This window comes from Pinus tabuliformis, chromosome 1_1 (genome assembly GCF_031772625.1).
Source record: "Pinus tabuliformis cultivar Carrire ecotype Pingquan chromosome 1_1, CPIR1, whole genome shotgun sequence".
Taxonomy (NCBI): Eukaryota; Viridiplantae; Streptophyta; class Pinopsida; order Pinales; family Pinaceae; genus Pinus; species Pinus tabuliformis.
The window spans coordinates 452,440,561-452,465,976 of NC_142297.1; the positions used below are offsets into that span (position 1 = coordinate 452,440,561).

The following is a 25,416-nucleotide window of genomic DNA, read 5'->3' on the forward strand; positions in this document are numbered from 1 at the left end:
CATATTAAAAACCTTTGGTCGTGTTTATATGCCATCACCTCCATCCGTTCATTTGGCCAATCGTTCACCTCCATATGTGTGTTTACCCTTTTTGAGGAACAGCTGCGAAGAGTGATTTCACTTAGCCATCCTTGTGACACTGCCGTGATTGGAGAATTCCAACCTGTACCTGGAATCTGCTGCTATCCCTGTTCATCACTCGTTCCTCAAAAGACGAGTCTTCTTTGAGCTCTTTTCACTGACTCGTAAAATATGAAAAGTTTGCCGAGTTTTGGCCTTCCAGCTCGTTAAAGCGACCGGAAAGCTATCCCTCCTCTAGATTTTAATCTTTTTGGACCTGAGGGATTATTGCACAAAAAGATCGAGCGCTTGTTTTGTTCGGCTCGTTAAAGCAAATCGAAAACTCATCCCTTCTGTATTGTTTTATACTTTTTCGGACTTAAGGGATTAGAAGACGAAAAAGGAATTATGGAGTTAACTTTTCGTACCTTTTCAGACTCTCTAAAAATGAAAAGAACCGAGTTTTCTTTGTCGTTAGACTCGTTAAAATGATTAAGTAGCGACAAACTTGTCTTTAGACGAGAACGAGTTTCCCTATCGCTAGGCTCGTTAAAACATAGCGATGGGCTTGCCCGAAGGGCAGGTTATAGAACAAGCATATGTTATCCTCCTCAAGCTTGACAAAAATAAAGAGGTACTGGTCAGCAATGACTGGGGAAAAATTGGGAGAACCTCACAGCATTAATGGTAGCAAGTCGCTCTTGAACATGACACTTTGTCCTCCGTACCGCATCGGGTTGGGTTGTTTCATTCACCGATCGCAGAATCATGGTCCTTGCCACACCATCCACAATTGGGGTAATGCTACCAATCCATCACATCAGTGTCGTTATATGTTCAAGAGATGTGGTTCTGTAAAGAGTCAACCGTGTTCCACCCACTGCCATACATTATCCTTCATCCACTTCATGACCGCCACCCTGAATCATACATCACAGTTTGTTTTCACCTCATCACAATCACTAGCTCCGTTCCGTGTCACTGATGTGGGATTCATTAAGGCCCTCCTTTGACGGATCGCTCCTTGTCGACATCAGCTCATTATCCAAGGAGTTGATCTAGGAACACCCCCCTCAGTACTTTGAAGCTTGCATGCCTCAATGGCAAGTTTCTCACTTCCGGCGACAGGTATACATCAATGACCTTCGACCAGAAGATTTTGCATGGTGGTCGACGCCAAGTCCTTTATTCCCACCATGTAGATTGTACTGCCGTACCTTGAGGGTCATCATCCTTATCGGTGATTCCTCTCGCGCTTGTTAACGGTTTACATCATTGACCGGTAATCAAGCGATGTCTTTCCATGTTCGACTTCAAGAAATTCTCACATGGATCGACTTGTACATCGAGTGAAGATCGGAAGAGATTGAAGACCCCGGATCTAGTTTCATCCATCCGGGCTGCGATATATATTCAGGACATAAAGACATTTGATATGTACATCATTGCAGCAGATGATCACCCTTTTCGAAAGATGATAAATTCGGCAGAGAATTATCAGTCTACAATCAGAAAAGGATGATAAATTCGGCAGAGAATTATCAGTCTACAATCAGACGATCGTCTGTTCTATGTACCAAAATGTATTTATAAAGCTGAGCATGGGAATGCCCGCCTCAGCTAGATCATGAAAAATGTATGAAAAATAATGTATTGTATTGTATCTTATTACAGGACACTTCTCAGCAGATTGAATGAACTTCGGATCCTCTCAATAAAGCATTTCACCCGATAAACGACCTCATACTTTAGGGGGCATCTGTTATAGACAATTTTGTGCCTTATAGCAACAAGCATGAATTGTCAATAATCCAAGGGATCCAAAGTTCCCTAAACATGATGTTCCTACCCCTAGAGGAACAAGGTCAGCAAACCAACAGCTCTCAGATCAGTTCTCCACCTGAAAACACTCAAAAACAAGCAATCCTGAAATCAAAGCAGGTGCTCCACTAGGCTTCTGCGCTGAAACACAACTGCTCCATGGTGTACCTGCGTTGCAAAGCAGGTAGAACAAAGCCCACCTGCGTTGGGCGAGTTTGGACATGTGGCACTGTGAGTCATTGCTTTGAAATCTTCCAAAAATGACACTTGGATCAGGTATTTCGCCTTGTGATGAGTCAGAGGCTTTGTTTCTCCAAGTGGAAGCAAGGTTCACCAAGTGGACTCAAGAACTGAAGATCAACTAAAGATTAACTGAAGAGAGAGAGGACACAAGGCAGCTACACATCAGTTGCAAGCTGACTCATCCTTTCTCAATTCATCTATATATTGAGCTCTCTCCTATGAGCTCGAGAGGCTGGAATTTTGTGCAAAGTAATGATATGCTGTTGGTTTCATTCTTGAGTTATTGGGTGATTGTTTGAGAGAGGTGAAGAAGAGCAACTCTTTCTGCTGGGAGGTGTTGCTGGGTTGGAGCCTGCAATGGTTGTAATCCTCTCAGAACCTTTTCTTCTACATTAATAAAAGCTATTGAGGTTCTTCTATGTGCTCTTGTTTCAATTATATATTGTGATGATTGCATGTTTGGTTTACACTAATCCATGAACCAGTTATGATTGCATGCCTCTTGTAGTTTCCTTCTTTGTTGTTTTGCAGGATCTCCTTGTAGCTGGGCGAGCAGAAGGACAAAGAGCTAGGAGCAAGCGGCCAAAGAGAAGAGTTTGGATTCGACATTAAGCGCAAGGCAACGGTTAGTGCTTTCTCCACTCTCTTTTGCTTTCATAAAGAAGTAAACCTTCAGTAGTTTGTCTTACAGTTGTTGCTAAGGAACTGTCACCCTTAGAGTGGGTTAGGGTCATCCGAGTCGGATACTTTTCCCTACAACAAGAGGTGTGAAATTCCATAAGAATCTTTTGTTTGAGTTGGGAATTCTTACATAGTTATAAGCGATATTTGTACCATAATGAATCATTTTTCCAACTAAATGTATCAGACGTACTGGGAACTTGTTGTAACTTTTGAATGAGTACCTACACTTCTTCATCATTCTTCCATTCATCCCTTGATTTGTTTATCCAATCTGGTTGGATAATAAAAATGATGCAAAGGAATGTTTCAACATTGTCAGGCGGAAAGAGTCGATTGTGCGGACACAACCAACCTCCCTAGGAGCCTAAGACTCTCTAGTGACAAACAAGACAAACAAGAGCAATCCTTCTCTAAACATGCATTTACTATACGAGAAATCAAGTGTTTTAGATCCTACCTGTAATCCAACGCTGTTGTAGCAGTCCAGCTCCGCTGATCCGGATGAGCTCCTCCCTCACTTTGAAACCTGCATACACTAACAATCAAATGATTAAATAGCACTTGATAATCTCATAGAATAAAACATATTTAACACAAAGACCAAGGAGTACATGAAACAACTCATAAATAACAAGTTATTGAGAAGAATGGACTCATTCGCATTAATAGGTAACAAAAGGAACAAATACAACCTGAGCCTTGGTGTTGTGCAAGTCCCTCCCAGGGTCCATCAAGAGTTCTCCTTTACTTTGACAAAGCTCACCCACTTCCTAATAGAACAAGCAAAGATGGCAATCTCTCCTCACAAGATTATAAATGGGAGTCCTAATTCCTGCAGCATTTACCCTTAGAAATGTATAGCTTTCAACCTCCCCTCCTTCTGGCCCAATGCCTGTACTTATAGTGTTCAAGAGGAAGTTAATCAGGTCCACCATCAATGGGATAATCCCCTCTTTAGATGGGATAGCTCCCCTATTGATGGGATAAGTTCCTCTTTGGTAGGAGTGCATGAACCATCTGGAGGCGCTCAATACACGTCGAACAACCTTCTAGAATGCTCTAGAAATGACCACAAGTGACTTTTTAAAGATGAAACTTGCGCATTTTAACCTTTACAGGGGGACGCACCTGCCCCTTTACATACAGAGCGTCCAAAGACGCAGCTTTTGTGAACATTGGGTGCGTCCCCGCAGGTAAGGTTGAGAGAACCTGCGTCCCCAGAGATAAATATATTTATAAAGACTTTTCTCTCTTTTTGGAGTTTGACATGGAGAGCAGAGGCATAAGACTTGCTTAAGAGGATAGCATGACTGTTGATAGAGCCATACTAACTGTAAATAGTCATGGTGACATTTTTTAGTGTAACAGATTGCCCCCTAAAGTGCGAAGCCTGAAATAGATGAGGGTTTTGTATTATCTAGGAAGGGTGAAGCGCTTTATCATTTCAAGGATTATCTCGTGGAGAGCCTGGTCAGAACCTGCAATTTTCAACACAAAATACATGTATAAGATTATATCATCACTGAGGTAGGCATTCCCATACTCAGATTAAAACTTTAACTAATAGACTAACTACTCTGATACAGGAATGATCTTGCAGTACATCATAATCATAGAATTTTGTAGACACAGTATGGGCGCAGCCATCTGTTTATGATTAGTCTACTTAGATAATGAATACAAAACTCCTCGCAGCCTGGATGGTGGAAACTAGATCCAGGGTCTTCATTTCTACTTATCAAATTGGTACGATTCTAGCCATGCGAATAAATGAGTTGATGTCGAACATGGTAGAAACCACTTGATTACCAGTCGATGATGAAAACTGTTAACAAGCGTGAGAGAGACCACCAGTAATGTCAATGGTTCTCAAAGTACCCAGTACAATCCATGAGACGTGAATGAATGAGTTGATGTCGAACATTTCACGGAATCCTTCGATCGAAAGTCAATGATGTAAACTGACGTCAAAGGCGAGAAACCTGCCATTGATGCATGCAGACTTCAAGGTACTGACGATTTCTAAGTCATCTTTCTAGATAATGTGCTGATGTCGATAGAAAGCGACTCATTGCAGGCAAGCCCGCAACACGAAATCATTGTTCAAGTTGAAGAAATGTTGCTGTAAGGACCGACTCAGGGATGGTCAAATGGATGATAAGTATTTTGCAGATGAAATTTTTGCTTGCAGACCTCTTGAACACATAACGACACAACAGATGGCTTGGTGATAAACGACTCAAAGTTAATCCCCGGAACCCGGCTGAAGACTTTCAAAATGGTTTGATCAACTGTGAGGTAAAGGATTTCCCAACCCATGTGAATGAAAAGTGTCATGTCCAAGAGTGGTAATAAAGTTTCTTCTGAGACAAAAGATAACAAATAGGCTCATTCTTCTCTCTTTTCCCCCACCATTTCTGGCAAGTACCTCTTTATTTTTAACAAGCTTGAGGAGGATAACATATGCTTGATTATAAGCTCATCCTTCGGATGAGTCCAACCTAGTTTTGATTCGAACCCTAGGAAGGAGTGGTTCGTTCCTGTTTGTAATTGAACAGGTCCTTTACTGTGAAATTTTAATGAGTCCAGTATAGGAGAAACTCGGCGTTTTTCAATTTTAGAGAGTTTGAAAAACTTAAGAAGACTCCAAGTTGAACTTTTTCGTAGATTTGTGTCCCTCAAGCCTGAAAAAGTATAAAATAATACCTGGGGGAACCGCTTGATCTTGCGACCAAGGAGTACTTTCATAATTAGTGTCACTGACCTGAAAAGTAAAAAGCGATCAAGGACACGTCGTTTTATTTCCATATCGAGTTTGAAACGACAAAAACCCGGCAATATTTTCTTGTTTTTACGGTCAGAAAAGAGCTATAAGGGGACCGTCTTTTAATTCCGTTTTAACGAGTGTAAAAGAAACGCTCGGCAATATTTTCATGTTTTAGGAGTCAGAAAAGGGCTTAAAAGATGACTCTGATATTTCACTTTTTCGTAAGTTTTAACGAGTTCGAAAAAGGGATAAAAATGTACTCATGGTTTTCACTTTTTTGTAAGTTTTAATGAGTTTGAAAAAATGATAAAAATGTACTCATATGGCCGATTTTCAATTTAATTTACGAGTAGGAAAAGACGGAAAGAACTCGACATTTTCATTTGTTTTACGAGAATGAAAGATAGCAAAATAATCTCGGTATTTTCATGAGTTTAATGAGTCTTCAAAATAACTGAGATTGACTCGAGATAGGTTTCATTTTTACAAAAGCTTGAAACAGAGAAAAACTATGCTTCAAAGTAGTTTCATTTTTGCACAAGCTTGAAACAGAGAGAAAACTGTGCTTGATGACCCCTAAGCGTAACTGCTAGAGCGCATGCTCCCCAGCTTCATTTCATTCAACCAGTTGGATGAAATGAAGGTTGAGTTACGAGATCATTTGAAAGACTCGACCTAAAAGTATAAGAAAATTATGCAAAAACTGAAATAACTAACCTAAATACTTAACATTTACGAGATCTAATCAATCTCTCGACTCAAGTAGAGGAGGATTTGTTTCATGTTTTAACAAGCTTGACACAGGAAAAGAACTATGCTCGGATTCGGTTTCATGTTTACGCAAGCTTGAAACGAAAAACTATGCTTGTTATAAGTTCACATGCACTCAGCATAATGACGCAAAACGAGGTACATGCCCCCCAAGCTTCATTGCATTCAATGAGGTGAATGGAATGAAGCTTTACTTTCAAGATCTTGTAAAGACTTGTGGGAGTTGTTTCATTTTTTAGTGAGGTTGACACAGGAAAAGAACTATCCTCAAAACCCTTGTTTCATTTTTAAACGAGCTTGACACAAGATAAGGAACTATGCTCGTAACTACTCTCTACAATCTACCTAACAAAAAACTCTACTCTAAAAACCTTGATTCATTTTTAACGAGCTTGACACAAGACAAGGAACTATGCTCTAAAATCCTTGATTCATTTTTTAATGAGCTTGACTCAAGACAAGGAACTATGCTCATGACTACTCTCTACAATCTACCTACTTAACCTACCCTTGTTTCATTTTTTAACGAGCTTGACACAAGACAAGGAACTATGCTCAAGAAGTTCGCATGCCCCCAGGATAATGATGCAAAGCGAGGTACATGCCCCCCAGGCTTCATTGCATTCAATGAGGTGGATGAAATGAAGGTTTACTTTCAATATTTAACTTGAAAAGGGAGTTGTTTCATTTTTAAGGAGGTTGACACAAGTAAAGAACTATCCTCATACCTGATTCATTTTTTAATGAGGTTGACTCAGTAACAGGAACTATCCTCATAACCCTACTTGCTACAATTTACCTACATATCCTAAAATCTAGCTGATTCATTTTTTAATGAGGTTGACTCAGGAAAAGAACTATCCTCATACCTGATTCATTGTTTAACGAGGTTGACTCAGTAACAGGAACTATCCTCATACCTGATTCATTTTTTAACGAGGTTGACTCAGTAAAAGAACTATCCTCATGCTAGCCGGTTTCATTTTTTAACGAGGTTGATACAGGAAAAAACTATCCTCGTACACACTGATTCATTTTTTAATGAGGTTGACACAGTAAAAGGGACTTTCCTCATAACTCCTTGTTTCATTTTTTAATGAGCTTGACACAAGACAAGGAACTATGCTCATAACTTCCAGTTTCATTTTTTAAAGAGGTTGAGACTAGAAGAAACTATCCTCACAACTCCTTGATCATGGCTTCCAACTGGAAGGAAGACATGTCAATGGACACACCTTGATCATGGCTTCCAAGAGGTCTTCATCAGAAGGAAGAATACTTCTCTGGAAGGAACACATGTCAAGGGACTGTAAAGGGATAAGAACATCGTGTTCAAGTAATCCCATAGAGTTTTCCATGTCAATCACCGGATCTAAATCAAAGGAAGGTGAGCAAATAGTGAGAGGCTCACTTACATCGGTAACTGAAAACATGGGACCAGTTGCCACATAATTAACCCGTGGCAGGGTAGATACCACTTTAGAATCAGGAACATTTAGGGGTGTCATATTATTGGTAGTTGAGACAAGACTAGGGAACGAAAGCTGGTCTACAGTCACAATACTGCCATTGTGAGGGAAAGACATCACGCGAAAGAGTGTCGATACGACAGCTTTCATTGCATAAACATAGTCTCGCCCAAGGAGTAAATTGAAATCCAAGGGACCTCGAACTACCATAAGATCAATACAGACAGTTTTACCTTCCAAGGTAACAGAAAACTTAGGAAGGATCCCTAAAGGTTCACTAATGGTTCTGTTAAAAGCTTTTAGATTCTGCGTAATAGGCGCAAGCTGAGGGGAACCCAAAGCTTTCCAAACAGTTGAGGATAAAATACTAACAGAAGCACCCTCATCTACCTGAGTACGATGTATGTCCCTACCACCAGCCTTGACAATGATTTGGAAAGGGATGGAGGAAGGAATACGAGGTTCTGTCAGTCTATTCCAATCAAAGGAAAAGACCTCAGTACTTGGAGGGGGTTCTGTAGAAACAGGTGAAATGCCCCCCCGGCATAGAAGAATCTGATGTAACAAGAAGAACTTGAGCGGTATGAAGTTCACTCTCCAAAGGGAAAGTGTGATCGACCGAATGTGAAATTGAATCGACCACTTGATCAACTAATTGATCATCAACCTGAGTGACATGAGTTTCACTCTCCAATGGAAGAGTGTGATCGACCGTACTTGAATTTAGATCAATCACTCCGTTAGTTGACGGTAGGTTGGGAGAAAGTTTACGGTAACCAGTTGGAAATTCTTGCTGTGGAACAGTAAGGTTTTCCAACAATTTTGAGGCTTCATCCATGTGAGGGCAAATGTGAGTTTGATGACTCCATTTGCATAACTTACAAGGAAACCTAACTTTACCCTTTTTCCCAAGAACCTGACTATCACTGGTTGATGGATCAATGGAAAGTTGATGAGATTTTTCTGACCATACTTCCAAGACCTTTGGAATACCAGGACAACTGACAAGGAAGTGGTCACCCTTACAAAGCCTGCAAGGGTATTTGGGTTTACGGTGCATGTCAGAATTTTCCTCAACACAACTAACACTTACAACCATGGTTGGTTGGTTGACTTCTTTCTTATCTTGCTTCTTCTTCTTCTTCTTCTTCTTCCCTTTCTTCTTCTTCTTAGCCTCCTGGTTACTAGCATCAAGACTTTTACCAGGCGAAGAGGAAGAAATGGAGGAAGAAAAATTGGGCGAAGAAGGTAAAGGGTCAATAGAAGGTTGGTGATGTTGAGATGGTGAACTCTGTTGAGGTGAAGCATCCGGTTGAGATGGAACAATTGGAGTACTTTGGGCCAACGAAGTTGAAAATAACCATATCGGTAATCCTATTGTAAATCCAGGTAATGACAAAGTAGCCATATAAGGAGGATCAACATTTCCAAAGTAAGGAAAAGTACTAGGATTCTCGTTAGGAGGGGTTCCTAGGTTGGTAAATTCCGGAACATTTGCCATAATATTCAACTTCAGTGAATTTTATTAACAATTTTTAAAACTAAAATTAACAATTCACAATTCACACCTAACAATTAAAATTCACAATTCACACCTATGGTCTCTAAAAGTAAAAACAAACAAATTAACACACGCTATCAAATCTAGGAGTCAAACCACACACAAACAGTAACCTTCTGGACCGAAAACACTAGTTGGTGATGAAATCCAACATCGCAGAATTCAGTACAGAAGTGGCGGGTGGAACAGTTACCCCGGCAACCTGCTTAATGAATAGACTGGACCAAGTTCCTCCACTTTAACCGTCTCGAGTGAAGTGAACCCCCCAGAAAATCCAAGTGAGTCTAGCCGACGTCTGCTCCAGGTACAGTGGGATCTTCCCTCCACCGTCACCTCAGGTAGAATCCTAAAGATAATGGTCACTAAGGTTACCAACAGCAACAAATGCACCTGGGGGAACAGTCTACACTCCGACAGCACGCAAGGGCAGAGTATCAAGCTCAATCCCCTTGCCAGCTCCTTGACAATAATCCAAGGTTTACCGACAAGTGACCCCTGGCTCCTCGACAATGGTTAATCCGAGGTTTACCGTTTGTAATACGTGCGTGTCTGGCGTCGTTCCCAATGAGGGAGGATTGATCCCCTCACTGGTTCGGACACAAGCTCGTGCTTCTCCTTTAAGAGGAGCTTTCCCAGAGTACAAATGAAACAATTGGATTTATCCTACCACAAGATGAGCTACTTGTTTGGTTTTGCTGTCTTGGAGAGTTAATTACTCTCCTACTCCAAGACACTAGCCTGATCTATATTGGTGTTTCAGAGCCCTAGAAATGTAAAAATTACTAGATGAATTTTAATTAAGCGTTGTGTTATTTAGGCTGTTATTACTCAAAGGGGTACATGGAGATGAAACCAATGGTGTCATGACCCGACTCAACTGAATGCAATCGAATATGATAATGTAATCTTTCAATTTGATGAACCCTAACTAAAGTAAGGAGAGAGTTTCCATTCACTTCCAACAATGCAAAGATTGATCACTAAGAGAAAATATAACAAATTCTCTAATGCACTAATTTCATCAAGAAAAACTAATGCGAATCAATTCCAAATCATTTTTATTTTATTTTTTTTTATATTTTGTGTAAATTCAAATCAAAGAAAAGTGATCTAAATCTACGATCGATTTTACAGAATGTAAACTATGCAATTGTAATCTATGCACAATTCACTCGAAAAGTATGCAAATGTAATCTATGCACATTTTTCATTCATATTCTGAAAATGAGAATTCTAATTATGCAAATGTGATCTATGCATGAGAATTCTCAGACACAAGACGATTCTAATGTGATCTAAGAACCAATCAAGTGCAAGTCGAGAAAATTGGGTGAGAGTTCCAAAGATCATAAAATAAAAACACTCAAAGGCGATTAACACTCATACACAATTTAGCCCCCCCCCCCCGGCGAATGAGGGGGAAATTGTTTTGCAAAAACAAAAGCAAAAAGATGCAAAATTGTGAAAAGACTGAGACAAACCTCCAAGTAATGACCAATGGAAATCAAATCAAGAATTTCTCAAAAAAGAGACTCAAAACACCCAATTGATGAAAGCCCAAAGCAGGAATGCCAATGAAACAAGCTCAGGTGAAGATCTTTGACAAGAGACTAATGGATCTGGGCAGTAAAAACTAATAAAAAGCAAAATCCAAGAGAAAAAATGCAAAAAATGGAATTTTCTTAAATTTTAGCAGGGGACGCATGCAACCAGTTAAGCCAGGTGCGGGCCCGCCCTGTGCACACAGCGACAGTGCGTGCAGGGACGCACTGTGAAATACTCAGAGGGTGCGTCCTACTGGAAAATTCAAGAAAAACTAAATTCAATCTAACCCTAAGCTAACCCACCCAAATGCAAAGTCACAGAGCCAAAAACCAGAAAATAAATGACTTTTCTTAGATCAAAGTTCACACAAAGGAAAAGACTTTTCACATCAATGGAATCCCCAGCGGAGTCGCCAATTTGTCAGGCGCAAAGAGTCGATTGTGCGGACACAACCAACCTCCCTAGGAGCCTAAGACTCTCTAGTGACAAACAAGACAAACAAGAGCAATCCTTCTCTAAACATGCATTTACTATACGAGAAATCAAGTGTTTAGATCCTACCTGTAATCCAACGCTGTTGTAGCAGTCCAGCTCCACTGATCCGGATGAGCTCCTCCCTCACTTTGAAACCTGCATACACTAACAATCAAACGATTAAATAGCACTTGATAATCTCATAGAATAAAACATATTTAACACATAGACCAAGGAGTACATGAAACAACTCATAAATAACAAGTTATTGAGAAGAATGGACTCATTTGCATTAATAGGTAACAAAAGGAACAAATACAACCTGAGCCTTGGTGTTGTGCAAGTCCCTCCCAGGGTCCATCAAGAGTTCTCCTTTACTTTAACAAAGCTCACCCACTTCCAAATAGAACAAGCAAAGATGGCAATCTCTCCTCACAAGATTCTAAATGGGAGTCCTAATTCCTGTAGCATTTACCCTTAGAAATGTATAGCTTTCAACCTCCCCTCCTTCTGGCCCAATGCCTGTACTTATAGTGTTCAAGAGGAAGTTAATCAGGTCCACCATTAATGGGATAATCCCCTCTTTAGATGGGATAGCTCCCCTATTGATGGGATAAGTTCCTCTTTGGTAGGAGTGCATGAACCATCTGGAGGCGCTCAATACACGTCGAACAACCTTCTAGAATGCTCTAGAAATGACCACAAGTGACTTTTTAAAGATGAAACTTGCGCATTTTAACCTTTACAGGGGGACGCACCTGCCCCTTTACATACACAGCATCCAAAGATGCAGCTTTTGTGAACATTGGGTGCGTCCCCGCAGGTAAGGTTGAGAGAACCTGCGTCCCCAGAGATAAATATATTTATAAAGACTTTTCTCTCTTTTTGGAGTTTGACATGGAGAGCAGAGGCATAAGACTTGCTTAAGAGGATAGCATGACTGTTGATAGAGCCATACTAACTGTAAATAGCCATGGTGACATTTTTTAGTGTAACAAACATCCTCATCCTTTCTTGAGAGTGCATCTGCCACAACATTTTGCCTCCCTTTTTCGTAGATGATTTCAATGTCATAACCAAACATTTTTGTGACCCATTTTTGATGCTCTTTTAAAGATAATGTTTGTTCGAAAAATTATTTAAGACTATCATGATCTGTTTTTACCTTCAAGTGTCTTCCCATTAGGTAGGGTCATCATTTCTTAAGTTCATGTAGTATTTCCAGCATTTCCTTCTCATAAATAGCTTTATGTAAATACTTTCCTCTAATTATACAACTTTTGAAATAAATGGGTCTTTCTTCTTGCATTAAAACAACACCAATAGTAATGGGGGAATCACTAGTATTATATGGACCTAACATTTTGAAGGATTAACCTTTCATATCCCAATAATGTGTCAGTCAAGTAGATAAATAAACTTACTGATTGAAGGTGATGCGATATGTAGTTACTCTCTATATGATGCAATGATAGGTACAACCTAAAGAATGCTCAAGAGAAAGCATGTTAAAGGTTGGGAATACATATAGTTGAGACTTTTCATCATGGGAATTTAGGGTTTAACACATGTGTAAGAAAAGTCACACTTACCTAACCCTAAAGTAGTTAGGGAGAGGCCATTTCTCAATAACACATGGTATCTTTACCTTACAGAAATGCTCGTTGAAAGATGAAGCGTGAGGGTGCACGAGGCTTGTAATGCCTTATTAGAGCGACCACCCTCAAACCCTAATTCATAAATGTGATATGGGTTGCATGAGCGGGGCACAAATAGGGTTTGGGAACACTTAGGTCATGGGGAAATTTACTAGCTCGAAGAGTGATAAAAAACCTAATGGCTCAGGACAAGCAGAGGGGAAACCTAAAATTTTGAATATGCCCAAAATTTTGGGTGTCGTTGTGGTGTCTACAACAGTTGCACATCATCCAAAGGATTGTTAGTATCCTACTTGACCTCTAGACTATCCTTATTTGAATGGAAAATAAGGGCCATAGAGGTGAGAATTTTATTGGATGTTGGGGTTTATAAATGCGATTTCTAGGTTCCATCTATGTCAAAAGAAAAATCATTAACTATAGTGGGTGCAACCGATATAGAGACAATACGAATAGAATTAGACTCAAGTCATAGGGATTTTGTTGATTCATTTAAGGAGGTGGTCTGCTTCCAATCATGAGTCAATGTAGGAGGTATAATTATGATGATTTCTAAGTTTAAGGTGGGATTAGATGGTCATTTACATTGGGTAGCATGAAAAGTATTGTACTCCATGACTAATGGGTAGAAATAGGTATAATGGTTAAATTACCTACTTGGTGAACACATGTAATTAATGTGGTACCTTAGCATGGATGAAATCTAATGATGGTCTCTCACGATGCATTAGTGGCAATGCAAACATGGAAAAATAGCAATATGTTAAATTAAAGGGATGATTCAAGGTACTGTTGCAATAAATTTGAATATGGTGGAAACATATGAAATGTAGGAAAATGAATTAGCTTTTTGAATATATAATTTTCATTTATAAAAATTGTGAATACCTATGTGAAATTTGAGTTTTCCTAAGAGTGATATGTTATTTTTTATGTAAGCTATAATGCATACCTTTTTGTTAGTACTAATTTTGAATACCTAAATAATATAATTTTAGTACAAAAAATTGTACAAATGTAGAGAACATATTGTTCTTATGCACAATTATATATATATATATATATATAACAAAAATTATTTTATTTTTAGGTTGTAGATCTCAATCTCTATTATTCTCTACTAGTGCACCATATATTTTTTTTTAATGATTAATGAAAAAAAATATTGCAAAAGTAAAAGAGATAGGTATTTTAATATTTGATACATGTCAAGAAAAAAATATAGAGAAAAATAGTAAATGCTATTATTTTCTATAAACTAATACATTCAGAATCTACATAATCAACTTTAAATGTGTTTAGTTTAATTGATTTTTATCCTATAAAAAAAATAACATGGAAAATAGAGATATTTAGAGGTAATAGTAAAAATGGAAGTTTTAATGTATTTGTAGCCCAAACCACTAAGTTTTTAATCCTAAACCTATACCTAAAGCAACAAACTCAACAAACATATATGTTAGAGTTAACACACCCCCACCTAAAAAACATTGAATTGAAAATATCATGTATGTTCCTACTAAGTAAAAATTCCCAACAAGAACACCATACATTTCTATTAGGAACAAAATTTACCCAAGAGGAACTCGTTGTAGTTTTTAACCCTGTACAGAAATTACCTTCATATGAATTCTAAAACACAGAAAATAAACAATGTGATAGCATAACACATAAAACACTACATAGAGATTTTCCCCTGGATCCCAGAACCAGGACTACCAACTTGATTTTTCATTATGTTTCTTTCAATGTTACAATACATATTTATACATGCCGAAGCATCCAATACCATGGACCGAAAACCATCGCGTCCAAAACCATGGACCGAAAAACCATTGCGTCAAAAAAACATGTGTGAAAATCATGCAAAAAACCATAGGTGGGTCCGCCCAACCTAACATAGGGTCCAAAACCAAAATTTTCTGGGGCGCTGCCACAAACCCCATAAAGTGGGGTTACGGGTACACCTCAAATCCCCCTGTGACCCCCCCCCACCCCCCTGCTACACAATCGGTGCAACGAAGGGGGGCAGAGCCCCGCCCCCCCCCATCTAACCCCTCGGTTAACTATGTCGACTTATCATGGAAAGAATATAACACAACCCAACATTCTCCCACTTGTTGTTTTCTTTCCACAAGGGGCCACAAGAGAGCTTAGTCATTTTTCAGCCCTGAAATGCCCATTGTCTCTCTACACCAAGAGAACTTCTCAGAGCTCATAGATTTTGTCAATGCATCTGCATTATGCTTCAAAATTGTCCACCTTTACCAACAACACCTTTTTGTCTTCTATCATATCCCTCACAAAGTGATATTGAACATCAATGTGCTTTGTCTTTGAATGATATGTGGGGTTCTTCGCCAAGAAAAATTCACTTTGGCTGTCACAGTCTATCCTTATAGCTCCCTGTACTAACCCCATACTTGAATACAATCTCTGCAACCAAACTACTTCCTTGCTTGCGTGAGTGGCTACCATGTATTCTGCCTCTGTAGTGGATAGTGCCACTACAGATTGTTTCTTACTCATCCAACTGACTGCACCTCCAAATAGGTTAAACACATACCCACTTTTAGATCTTCTCTGATCTAGATCTCTAGCCAAATCTGCATCAACAAAGCCATGAATATCCAACATTCTGTCCAATCCTAGTCTTCCTTGGTAGCACAAACCATAATCACTAGTGCCACGCAAATACCTAAAAGATCGTTTCACTGCTGTCCAATGCTCCTTCCCTGGTTTTGACATAAACCTACTCAATACTCCCATTGCATGTGCAATTTCTGGTCTTGTACAAACCATTGCATACATCATGCTACCGACTACACTTGCATATGGAACACGAGACATGTCCTCTTCCTCTTCTTGTGTCTTGGGACACTATTCAGCAGATAACCTCACACCTACAGGAATAGGAACCTTCACCGATTTACTATCCTGCATATTAAACCTCTACAGTATTGTCTCGACATACTTTCTCTGGTTTAACCAGAGCTTCGTCTTTTCCCGATCTCTTTTAATTTCCATGCCCAAAATATAGTTTGTAGCACCAAGATCTTTCATGTCGAATTTGGAGGACAATTGGGTCTTCAAATCCTCGATAATTTCTGTCATTTCCAACCAGCAACATATCATCCACACACAAGACCAGATAAATAACACGGTCACCAATTAATTTAAAATACACACAGTGATCTGCTTTGCTTATGGTGAAGCCAAGTCCCCGTATAAATGTATCAAATTTCTGATACCACATCCTTGGTGATTGTTTTAACCCATACAAAGACTTCTTTAACTTGCATACCAGTTCTTTCTTACGCTTCACTACAAAGCCTTTAGGTTGCTTCATGTATATTTCCTCTTTCAGATCCCTGTGAAGAAACATTGTCTTCACATCCATCTGTTCTAGCTCAAAATCAAAAGCAGCAACAACAGATAAAATTAATCTAATAGAAGTTAACCAAAATCAATTCTCGGCACTAGGAATAACCTTTTGCTACCAACCGAGCTTTGTATTTTTCCACCTTTCCTTCTGCATTTGTCTTCTTCTTGAACACCCATTTGCTACCAATGGGTTTCCTTCCAGCCGACAACTCCATCAGATCCCAAGCCTCATTTTTGTGCAAAGATGCCATTTCATCAACCATGGCCTCTTTCCAGAGTTTTCCATCCTCTGAATCTATCGCTTCCTTCACAGTTTTGGGATCATCATCAGTAATAGATAAAGCAAAATTTGAACAGAATGCAGATGGACTATACCTTTCTGGCTGCCTTCTTTTTCGGACTGATTTCCTTACACCCGGAGTTTGTGGCTCTTCATCTTCTAATTCTTCTTCTGCTATAGAGTCTGATTCTTCCTCCTTTAGCTCAAACACTATCTTCTCAGGTTCCTTTGGTTGGACTTCATGTTTAATAACATCTTTCACTTCTCTGAGCACCACATCTCGGTTGTACACAACCTTCCTTATTGTTGGGTTCCAAAGCTTATAACCCTTTAAACCATCCTTATACCCAATAAATATGCACTTTTCAGATTTACTATCCAACTTGGTTCATTTCTCTTTTGGAACATGTACATATGCATCACATCCAAATACCCTCAGATGTGAAAGAAAGGCTTTCTTACCAATCCATACCTCTTGTGAAGTCTTATCCTCTAACGCTGATGAAGGTGATCTGTTGACTAGGTAACACGCTATCTCCACCGCCTCTGCCCAGAATTCCTGTCCTAACCTGACACCACTGAGCATGCTTCTTGCCTTTCCATCAATGTCTTGTTCATTCTTTCTGCAACTCCATTTTGCTGAGGTGTATATGGAGTAGTCTTCTGCCGTGCTATAAATAAATGATTTTCGTAGAATATGTGGTTTGGGTGGGCCAGAGGGTATATGTTGTAGCATTTATATGAGTCCTTCTATTTATTTCTCATCCATTCTATGTGAAACAATAATATTCCTATCTAGAGACATATTATCACTCGTGATTTTTTGTTTGCATTTATCCTATCTCACTAACTTTATAAATAGATTTATTTTCTTGGTTCTTAATATTTGATATATTTGACAAAATTAAACATATATCTGTTTTACCATTAATAATAAGTGTGTGTATATATATATATAAATATTCTAGCCAATTTTGCCTAAAATATAGTGAGGATTTGTGAGATTTACAAAGTTGAATTGTGTGGTATAGACAATCCCTAATTTTTTTTTTTTAAATTAAATCTATCTATACATTAAAAAATGTGATTTAATCAATAAAAAATATAATTTCTTAAATTAATTACAATTAAAAATGGAATAATTAAACTGCGCTTTTAATAATAATAATATTATATATAATTTAATTAAATATATTTCATTACATCCTTTATTTCAATTAAATTAATTAATGAAACTTATAGTGATTAAACTATATAAAATTAGAGATCATTTATAATGAATATTAATTTTCTTTAATTTAGTTTTAGAGTAAAAAGTGGTGAACTTTGAACTCGGCTCGAAAATAAACACTTCAAAGATGAAAATCTACTGTTGCATTTGAGGGGTTGTAGTATCTTTATCCTTTCTTTATTGCTCCGATAAAAATCCTAACCAACACAGCCAAAATTTTGATGTGTATCATCATGAACATAATTTCTGCTCAACTTTAAAGCTCCCTTGGTGTTCTAGTCTAAAAATATTGTTACAAAACTTTAAGTTTGGCTGGATGTAAAATGTAACCATATTAAGCTTTGTGGATATCATTGCATAGAGAATAAGTAGACTACCACCTGTAATTCTAAAAATATTGTTACAAAACTTTAAGTTTGGCTGGATGTAAAATGTAACCATATTAAGCTTTGTGGAGATCATTGCATAGAGAATAAGTAAACTACCACCTGTAATTCAGGACTGAACCCTAATAATCTAGGCTCAACTCCAGATATAAAACTCCAAGAACTGTGAGTTGCCCTAAAAAATTAATTCTCAATCATTAAAAATAAAAAACATCCTAATAACAGAGTTAGCTGGACATTTCAATATTTTCAAGGCTAATAACAGAGTTATAGCTGTACATTTCAATAATTTCAATGCATTCTGTACATTTCAATACAGGATTGAACACTAATAATCTACGCTCAACTCCAGATATCAAACTCCAAGAACTGTGAGTTGCCTTAAAAAAAATTAATTCTCAATCATTAAAAATAAAAAATGATCCTAATAACAGAGTTAGCTGTACAACTCAATATTTTCAATGCTAATAACAGAGTTAGCTGTACATTTCAATAATTTCAATGCACTCTGTACATTTCACTAATTTCAATGCTCCTACACGGCACTTCAGCCCACGAGCGCATGGCAATCTGGATAACCATTTTCCCTCTTCCAAAATCTCCACCCTGTCTCGTTGGCTTACCTTTGAACTTACTTTACACAGGACATTTTGAAAATAAAGATGCATAATATGAATTCGATTCACTAAAGGCGGTCTCGTTGTCTAGTTGGGTTACCTTTGAACGTACTTTACACAGGACATTTTGAAAATGAAGATGTTTGAACTTACTTTACACAGGACATTTTGAAAATGAAGATGTTTGAACTTAACCTTTAGAGTTCAGTCGTAGTGTAAAAAAAGAATTCACAGAATGTCAATGCGACAGAGAATTAAGTGGAAGTAACAAAAAGATCATATCATCCATTTTGGTTTTAATTAACACACACCTTTAAATGTCAACCACAGGTCTCTAAGCGCTATGATTGTAGCAATAGCTCTGCATATCATGATATGAGGTCCCCACTGCTTCCCCATCCACCCCACACACGCATTAACCTTCCCAACGCCCTTAAATGTTCACCGATTGGTTGGTTGCCAGTTGACCATATCAAGTGAAACACTAGAGGTTCCCAAAGGAATCTGGAGGCCTCTGCAAATTAGAGCACCTAGACAAGTCAAGATATTGGAGGCTCGTTATGTTCCCAAAGGAATCTGGAAGCCTCTGCAAATTGGAGCACCTAGACAAATCAAGATGTTGGAGGTTAGTTAAGTTGCCAAAGGAATCTGGAAGCATGTGCAAATTGCTTCCACTCAAGTTAATATATTGGAGTTTCCTTAGGTCTCCAAAAGAATCTGGAAGCATCTGCAAATTGCAACAATCTGACAAGTCGATATGTTCGAGGCTCCTTAACTTCCCGAACCAATCTGGGAGTGCCTGCAAAGTAAACCAGTCTGACAAGTCGAAATGTTGGAGCTTCCTTAAGTTTCCTAACGAACCTGGAATCATCTGCAAATTCGAGCAGCGGGACAAGTCAATATGTTGGAGATTAGTTAAGTTCCCAAAGGATTCTGGAACCATCAGCAAACTGGAGCAGCGGGACAAGTTAATATGTTGCAGGCTGATTAAGTCACCAAATGAATCTGAAATCTTCTGCAAACTGGAGCAGTTGGACAAATCTAAATGTTGGAGGTTCTTTAGGTTATCAAAGGAATCTGGAAGCATCTGCAATTTGGTGCAGCCGGACAAGTCGATATATTGGAGGTTCGTTATGTTTCCAAAGGAATTTGGAAGCATCTCCAAATTGGAGCAGTCCGACAAGTCAATATACTGGAGGTTCATTAACATTCCAAATGAATTTGGAAGAATCTGCAAATTGGAGCAGCTGCACAGGTCGATATGTTGGATATTGGATAGGTTCCCAAAGGAATCTGGAAGCATTTGCAAATTGGTGCAGTCGGAAAAGTCGACATATTGGAGGTTGCTTAAGCTCCCAAAAGATTCTGGAAGCCTCTCCATTTTGAAACATTCTTTCATGAAAATGCGTTGGAGGCTCCTTAAATTCCCGAAGGAGTATGGAAGCATCTGCAAACGGGAACATTTGAACAAGTCAATATGTTGGAGGTTAGTTAACCTACCAAAGGAATCTGGTAGCCACTTCATATTTGAGCAGTGCTTTAACTCCAAGTGTTTCAAGGACTGCAGATGACAGAGCTCCTCTGGTATTGTTTCCAAAACCATTTCAGAATGAATTCCAGGCTTCAGAACGATCTTCTCGAGACGATTCAACTTTCCTATGGACTTTGGAATCCTTTTCAGGTGAGTAGCAGAGATATCCAACTCCATCAACTGCAGAGGTGCCTGCAATGTGCACATATGCAAAGCGGGTTTGACAACTAAATCAAAACTTTTGTGCATGGTTGTATATCAAGACAGAACACTTCATCAAAGCAGAACAATTTTTGCAAAAATAAACACTTATTCAATAAATTGCATGATTACCTGAGATTCATCTTGCCAAAGCGTTTCCAGTGTGTCCCCCTTTATGTTTAAAACTAGCAAATTCTTCATCGGAATCCAATGAGGTAAATAGGAGTATGGACATTTATACCAGCAGAGCCATATTAGTTGTGGCGGTTGCCTGATGCTAAGTATGCTTTTCACACAGGAACCTTCAGCGCTAAGTAGCTGCAAGCTGCTGATATCCGTTGCCAAACTACTGCACTGCCCAAGGTTCTTGATTCCACGCACCTAAATCGTTTTCTGGAAATGGTTAGAAACAATACTGACATTCTTGCAGAGATTAACAATTCAGAATTTGCTGGACATAATTTCGAGATCAGAAGCACTTTCAAGTCTGACTAAAGGCTTAAATACTTACAGGTGATTCGTCAGAAAGCCTCCTAAGGTTGTCGTTGAGGCGCCAAAAACGTCGGGAACCTCCAGCGGGTTCATTGTCTGCCATATCTCTGCCCAGGTCTCTAAGATGATCGTGCATTTTGATCAGATTTTTGCTGTCGACCTCTACAAGACACTTATTTTGTAGGTTCCGAAAACCAAGCCATCCTCCCCACCCAGATCTGTCCCATATTCTAATGGCGGTATCCCTGTTTTCTCCTATGAAGAAACAGGCAATGTCTAAAAATATCTGCTTTTCCTCTAGGTCGAGGCCATCAAAGCTGATTTTTAGCCTGCTTTGTATATCGGTGGGAAGTATCCTGGAGATTTTGTCCAATTGAGCATTCCAATACACTAAATCTTCATTTCCACGAAGAAGAGCCCCAAGCACTTTAAGAGATAACGGCAAACCATCGCAGACATCCAAAAACTTCTTAACCACTTCTTCAAATCCTACAACAGGGTAAGACTGGTCGAGGGCATGGAAGCAGAAGAGTTCCTTGGAGTGTAGGCGATTCAACCCTGTTAATTCGTAAATAAATGACTCCAAAATTCCTGAGCTCCTTAGGACATCCTTATTGCGAGATGTAATTAAAATTAAGCTATCTTGATGGAGTACATCTTTTACTGGTGAAAGCAATGCATCCAGCTGCTGAAGATGATCCACATCATCTAAAACAATGAGAGCATGAGCATGGCAAGGTAGCATATACTTATTGAGCTTTTCTATACCATCATCAATGCTGTGTATTTCCACATTTGATCGAGTTAGGGCTTTAAGAAGCATACTCTGCAAGGAAACTAAAGAACCTGTGGCTGCCTTTTCTCTGACATCAAATAAAAAGCTAGATAGCTTGTAATTTGATCTGTTGAAGATTTCTTTTGCTAGGGTCGTTTTGCCAACCCCACCAGGGCCAACAATTCCTATAACTCTAGTCTTCCCGTCATGCTTATTCAACAACATTTTTTTTTCAAAATCTTTCAACTTTTGGTCCAAACCCCTTGGATATTTGCACACATTCAGAGTTTTTTTAAACTTTTCCAATACTGCTTCCACGACATGTTCGACGAGCTTCTTGTCGTCACTGCATAATATTTTGAGTATGTCAAAAAAGGTAGAGTCTCATATATTTATCAATCCAGCAAATTAAAGGTGACTCATATATCGATCAAACCACAAATTAAAGCCGATTAAACAAAGGCAATGTTGGAGATCTTACCCATTATAAGCTTGGAAAATGAAACCTTTTATATCTGAAGCAACTGAAAGAGCCTCCCTCCATTTTTTAATGGTGTTGGAGTCGTATCGTGGTCTGGAATCGGATGTCTTCTTCTTTTCTAGCTTGCGCAGGGCTCGATCATACACTCCATTTTCGCTCGGCGTACACAGGAAGATACAGGGTAGAATGTTCAGCAATTGAGCAAATAGTCCATATTGGCTTTGCGTCCATCGAAGTTGCGATGGCCTGACGCCATAGAACACGGGAATAATGGTTGCGCCAGACTTCAGCATCAGTAGTAGCTCATTCAAGCACCAACATGAGTCGGCATATCCAGGGGAAAAAATTGCTATATGGACGGAGGCTGTTCGAATAGCGCCTTCAATCCCTGGAGTTATTTTATCTCCCTCTTGCAATTCTTTCTCATCCAAAAATACTCGTAATTCTTGGCAAAGTCGATGGTAAAGCTCAGTGGCCAAGGTTTTCTTCACATCAGGACCACGGTGATTTATGAATACATCATACACACAGTTGTTGTTTTTGATATCGTATGAAGTAGACGGCAGTGCTTCAGAATTGGGTGTGAAGTTCATATGTTCCATGAGATGGGCAATAATTGATGGCCAGTAATTAAAAGGAAGAATGAAGAAATCGGAGTGGGAACTGAACCTCAAAAATTTAGACGACTGATCTGCCCCAAGTGCTTACCGCCGCCGGCTTTCTTTCGTATTTTGTATGTGCAGTCTCTCCAAATACAAAACCATTAAAAAATGGAGACCAGAGTTCAACCCAGAAGGAAACGCCAATGTGCGTTCGGTCAATTGCTTAGCAGTTTCCTCGTTGTTACGTACTGCAAGGCACGCGTATTTGCACCCAGAACCACATACATCATGCCTTCAGCCCATGCTATCTGATTCCTCTGGTTGTCACCAGACGAAGACTTTTTCTCCTTGTGGTCACTATCAAAACGAAAATGGTCCATACCAAAATAGTTGGTAAACAAAATGTGAATTTATTACTTATTATTTTTTTATTTCCTTCTTAATCCTATGATAATATTTCGTATTTCGCGTTTTACAAACGTCATCAAGTCTTCCTCCACTCGCGCTTCGCCATTTATTAAACAAAACGGTTCCTCTTTTGCCGACTCGCACTATAAGGAATCTTCTTTTGCAGACTAACTAAAATTTAAACAAACTACCTCATCTTACGTCAACGTCATGATACTCTAATTTACCGATTTAGGGTTTAGCTTCTTAATGAATTTTTGTTTTGATTATTGGTTTTTTTAATTATTATTAATTTGATTTTAAAATATAAATAAGATTTTGTAATTTTACTAAATTTATAATTATTATTTTGTTTTAAAATATTATTAAAATATTAATTTATACTTCTCGTGATTGAGTTATTTTTTGGATTTGAGCTTAAATCTTTTTTTGTTTACACAATATTTCATACAAGGGCAAAAACATTATTAGTTTGCTTTTGACGCAAAAGATGGTCATATTTAAATTTTATAATAAATTTTATATATTTTTATCCAGTAAAAAGATTGTTTTTTTTCTAATATTTTAATAATAAGTTTAAAATCTTATTACATTCTCTACTTGAATTCATTAATTATCTAATTAATAATTCATTATGATTAAGGATAATGGTTGGTTGGTTTGTTTGTTTGTAAATTAAAGTTAATGAGACACTTTTGTTAATTATGGTTGTGAAATCAAAGTGTTCTAAGATCTTTTCATGGTTGGATTTGTTTGGGCTATTGTTTCTTCTATTATAAGAATTTTAGTAGTGTTGAGGATCAAATTGTTTCTTATTATTATGCCTTCACAAATGACAATGATCCACAAACACTTTCAAATAGATGAAATCTTACATGCACAACTCATATCTAAAGATGTGACAAATAACATTTATATCATTCAATACTCTATTGATGTATTCTTATATGGTCTTGCTCACTGTTGGCCATAGCTTCCAAATTTAGTTGCCAAATATACTTGGTACAAGCTCAAAATCATTTGCTCATGTGTGTTTCCCAACAAGAAGGTTGAAGTCTAAAGGCAATGTTTCCCTGTCAAAACTTCTTTCACTCTACTCTACAAAGCCCAACACTATGGCAAAAATGTGATCAATTTGTAATTCCTCCACAACTCAAGATCACTGACCTAACTACTCTTCCTCCAAAACCTCGCCAAAAGAGGTGAATTTTTTTTCTAATCGCGTCAATCATTACACCTTACTATTTTATGTTTTCTGTAAATCTTCTATTTCAAGAAATGAAGTCAAGTTAGTTAAGGTTTAACTAGTATAGTTATACAAGTTACATGCTCATATCATTCTGTTGTGATGAATCATTAACAAATCAAGAAGGAATATTTTGTAAAGGGTACTCGTCCTGAGACCCTACAAAAAATTGTTTATGATACATTTTGAGGCATTTCAAATTTTGTTTTCATAGAGACGTTCCAAATTTTGGTTTTCAAAGAGGGTATGGAACTGTTAATGAAGAAAGTGAAAATGTACGCTCTATCTGCATATTAATAAACAATTTGTTTTTGGTGATTCTGGGTCACATGAGGCTGAAGTACGTATTCTCTTCTATGTTCCTTTCATTCATCTCTATTTTCTTCTCAGATGACATGTAATAGTAGATGATGGGTGTATTTTATGAAATCATGGATTCATCTATGTCTAATGTTGATCTAAGATGCCTATGACTAATAACATATAATGTCCTTAATATGGCTCCATGTAATCTAATATGCCATTCAATGTTTCATTTATCTGTTTTCTTTCCAAAGTTTGATGCACTGCATTCTACGCTTAGCCTTGTGTATTTGATTTCATTTCTTCATATTCTTCTTTCGCACTTACTATAATGACCAAATGAACTATATGCTTATATAAGTTAGCCACCAAAGTTGGATATTAAGTCTTTTGTGAGTTTATTTTTATATCAATTGCCTCTGCCCT

At 38.2% G+C, this 25,416-nt stretch overlaps 1 protein-coding gene across 1 annotated transcript; it reads right to left on the reverse strand.

Annotated features, from left to right (window-relative positions):
- Positions 1-18,731: 18,731 nt before the first annotated feature.
- Positions 18,732-23,289, reverse strand: LOC149213690 (disease resistance protein Roq1-like). Its single transcript, XM_089390792.1, has 4 exons — positions 22,432-23,289; positions 21,195-22,296; positions 20,816-21,064; positions 18,732-20,674 (listed from the first exon to the last, which is right to left on the reverse strand). The coding sequence occupies exons 1-4, from the start codon at positions 23,031-23,033 to the stop codon at positions 19,436-19,438; spliced, it is 3,192 nt and encodes a 1,063-aa protein (XP_089246918.1). The 5' UTR covers positions 23,034-23,289; the 3' UTR covers positions 18,732-19,435.
- Positions 23,290-25,416: the final 2,127 nt, after the last annotated feature.

What these genes read in the sequence shown, in the direction of transcription:
- LOC149213690 (XM_089390792.1), bottom strand. Translation starts at nt 23,033, where the DNA reads ATGGAACATATGAACTTCACACCCAATTCTGAAGCACTGCCGTCTACT. An exon ending in GGCTTTCTGACGAATCACCT is followed by an intron (nt 21,065 to 21,194) that starts GTAAGTATTTAA and finishes AAAACGATTTAG; the next exon opens with GTGCGTGGAATCAAGAACCT. An exon ending in TTTGGCAAGATGAATCTCAG is followed by an intron (nt 20,675 to 20,815) that starts GTAATCATGCAA and finishes TGCACATTGCAG; the next exon opens with GCACCTCTGCAGTTGATGGA.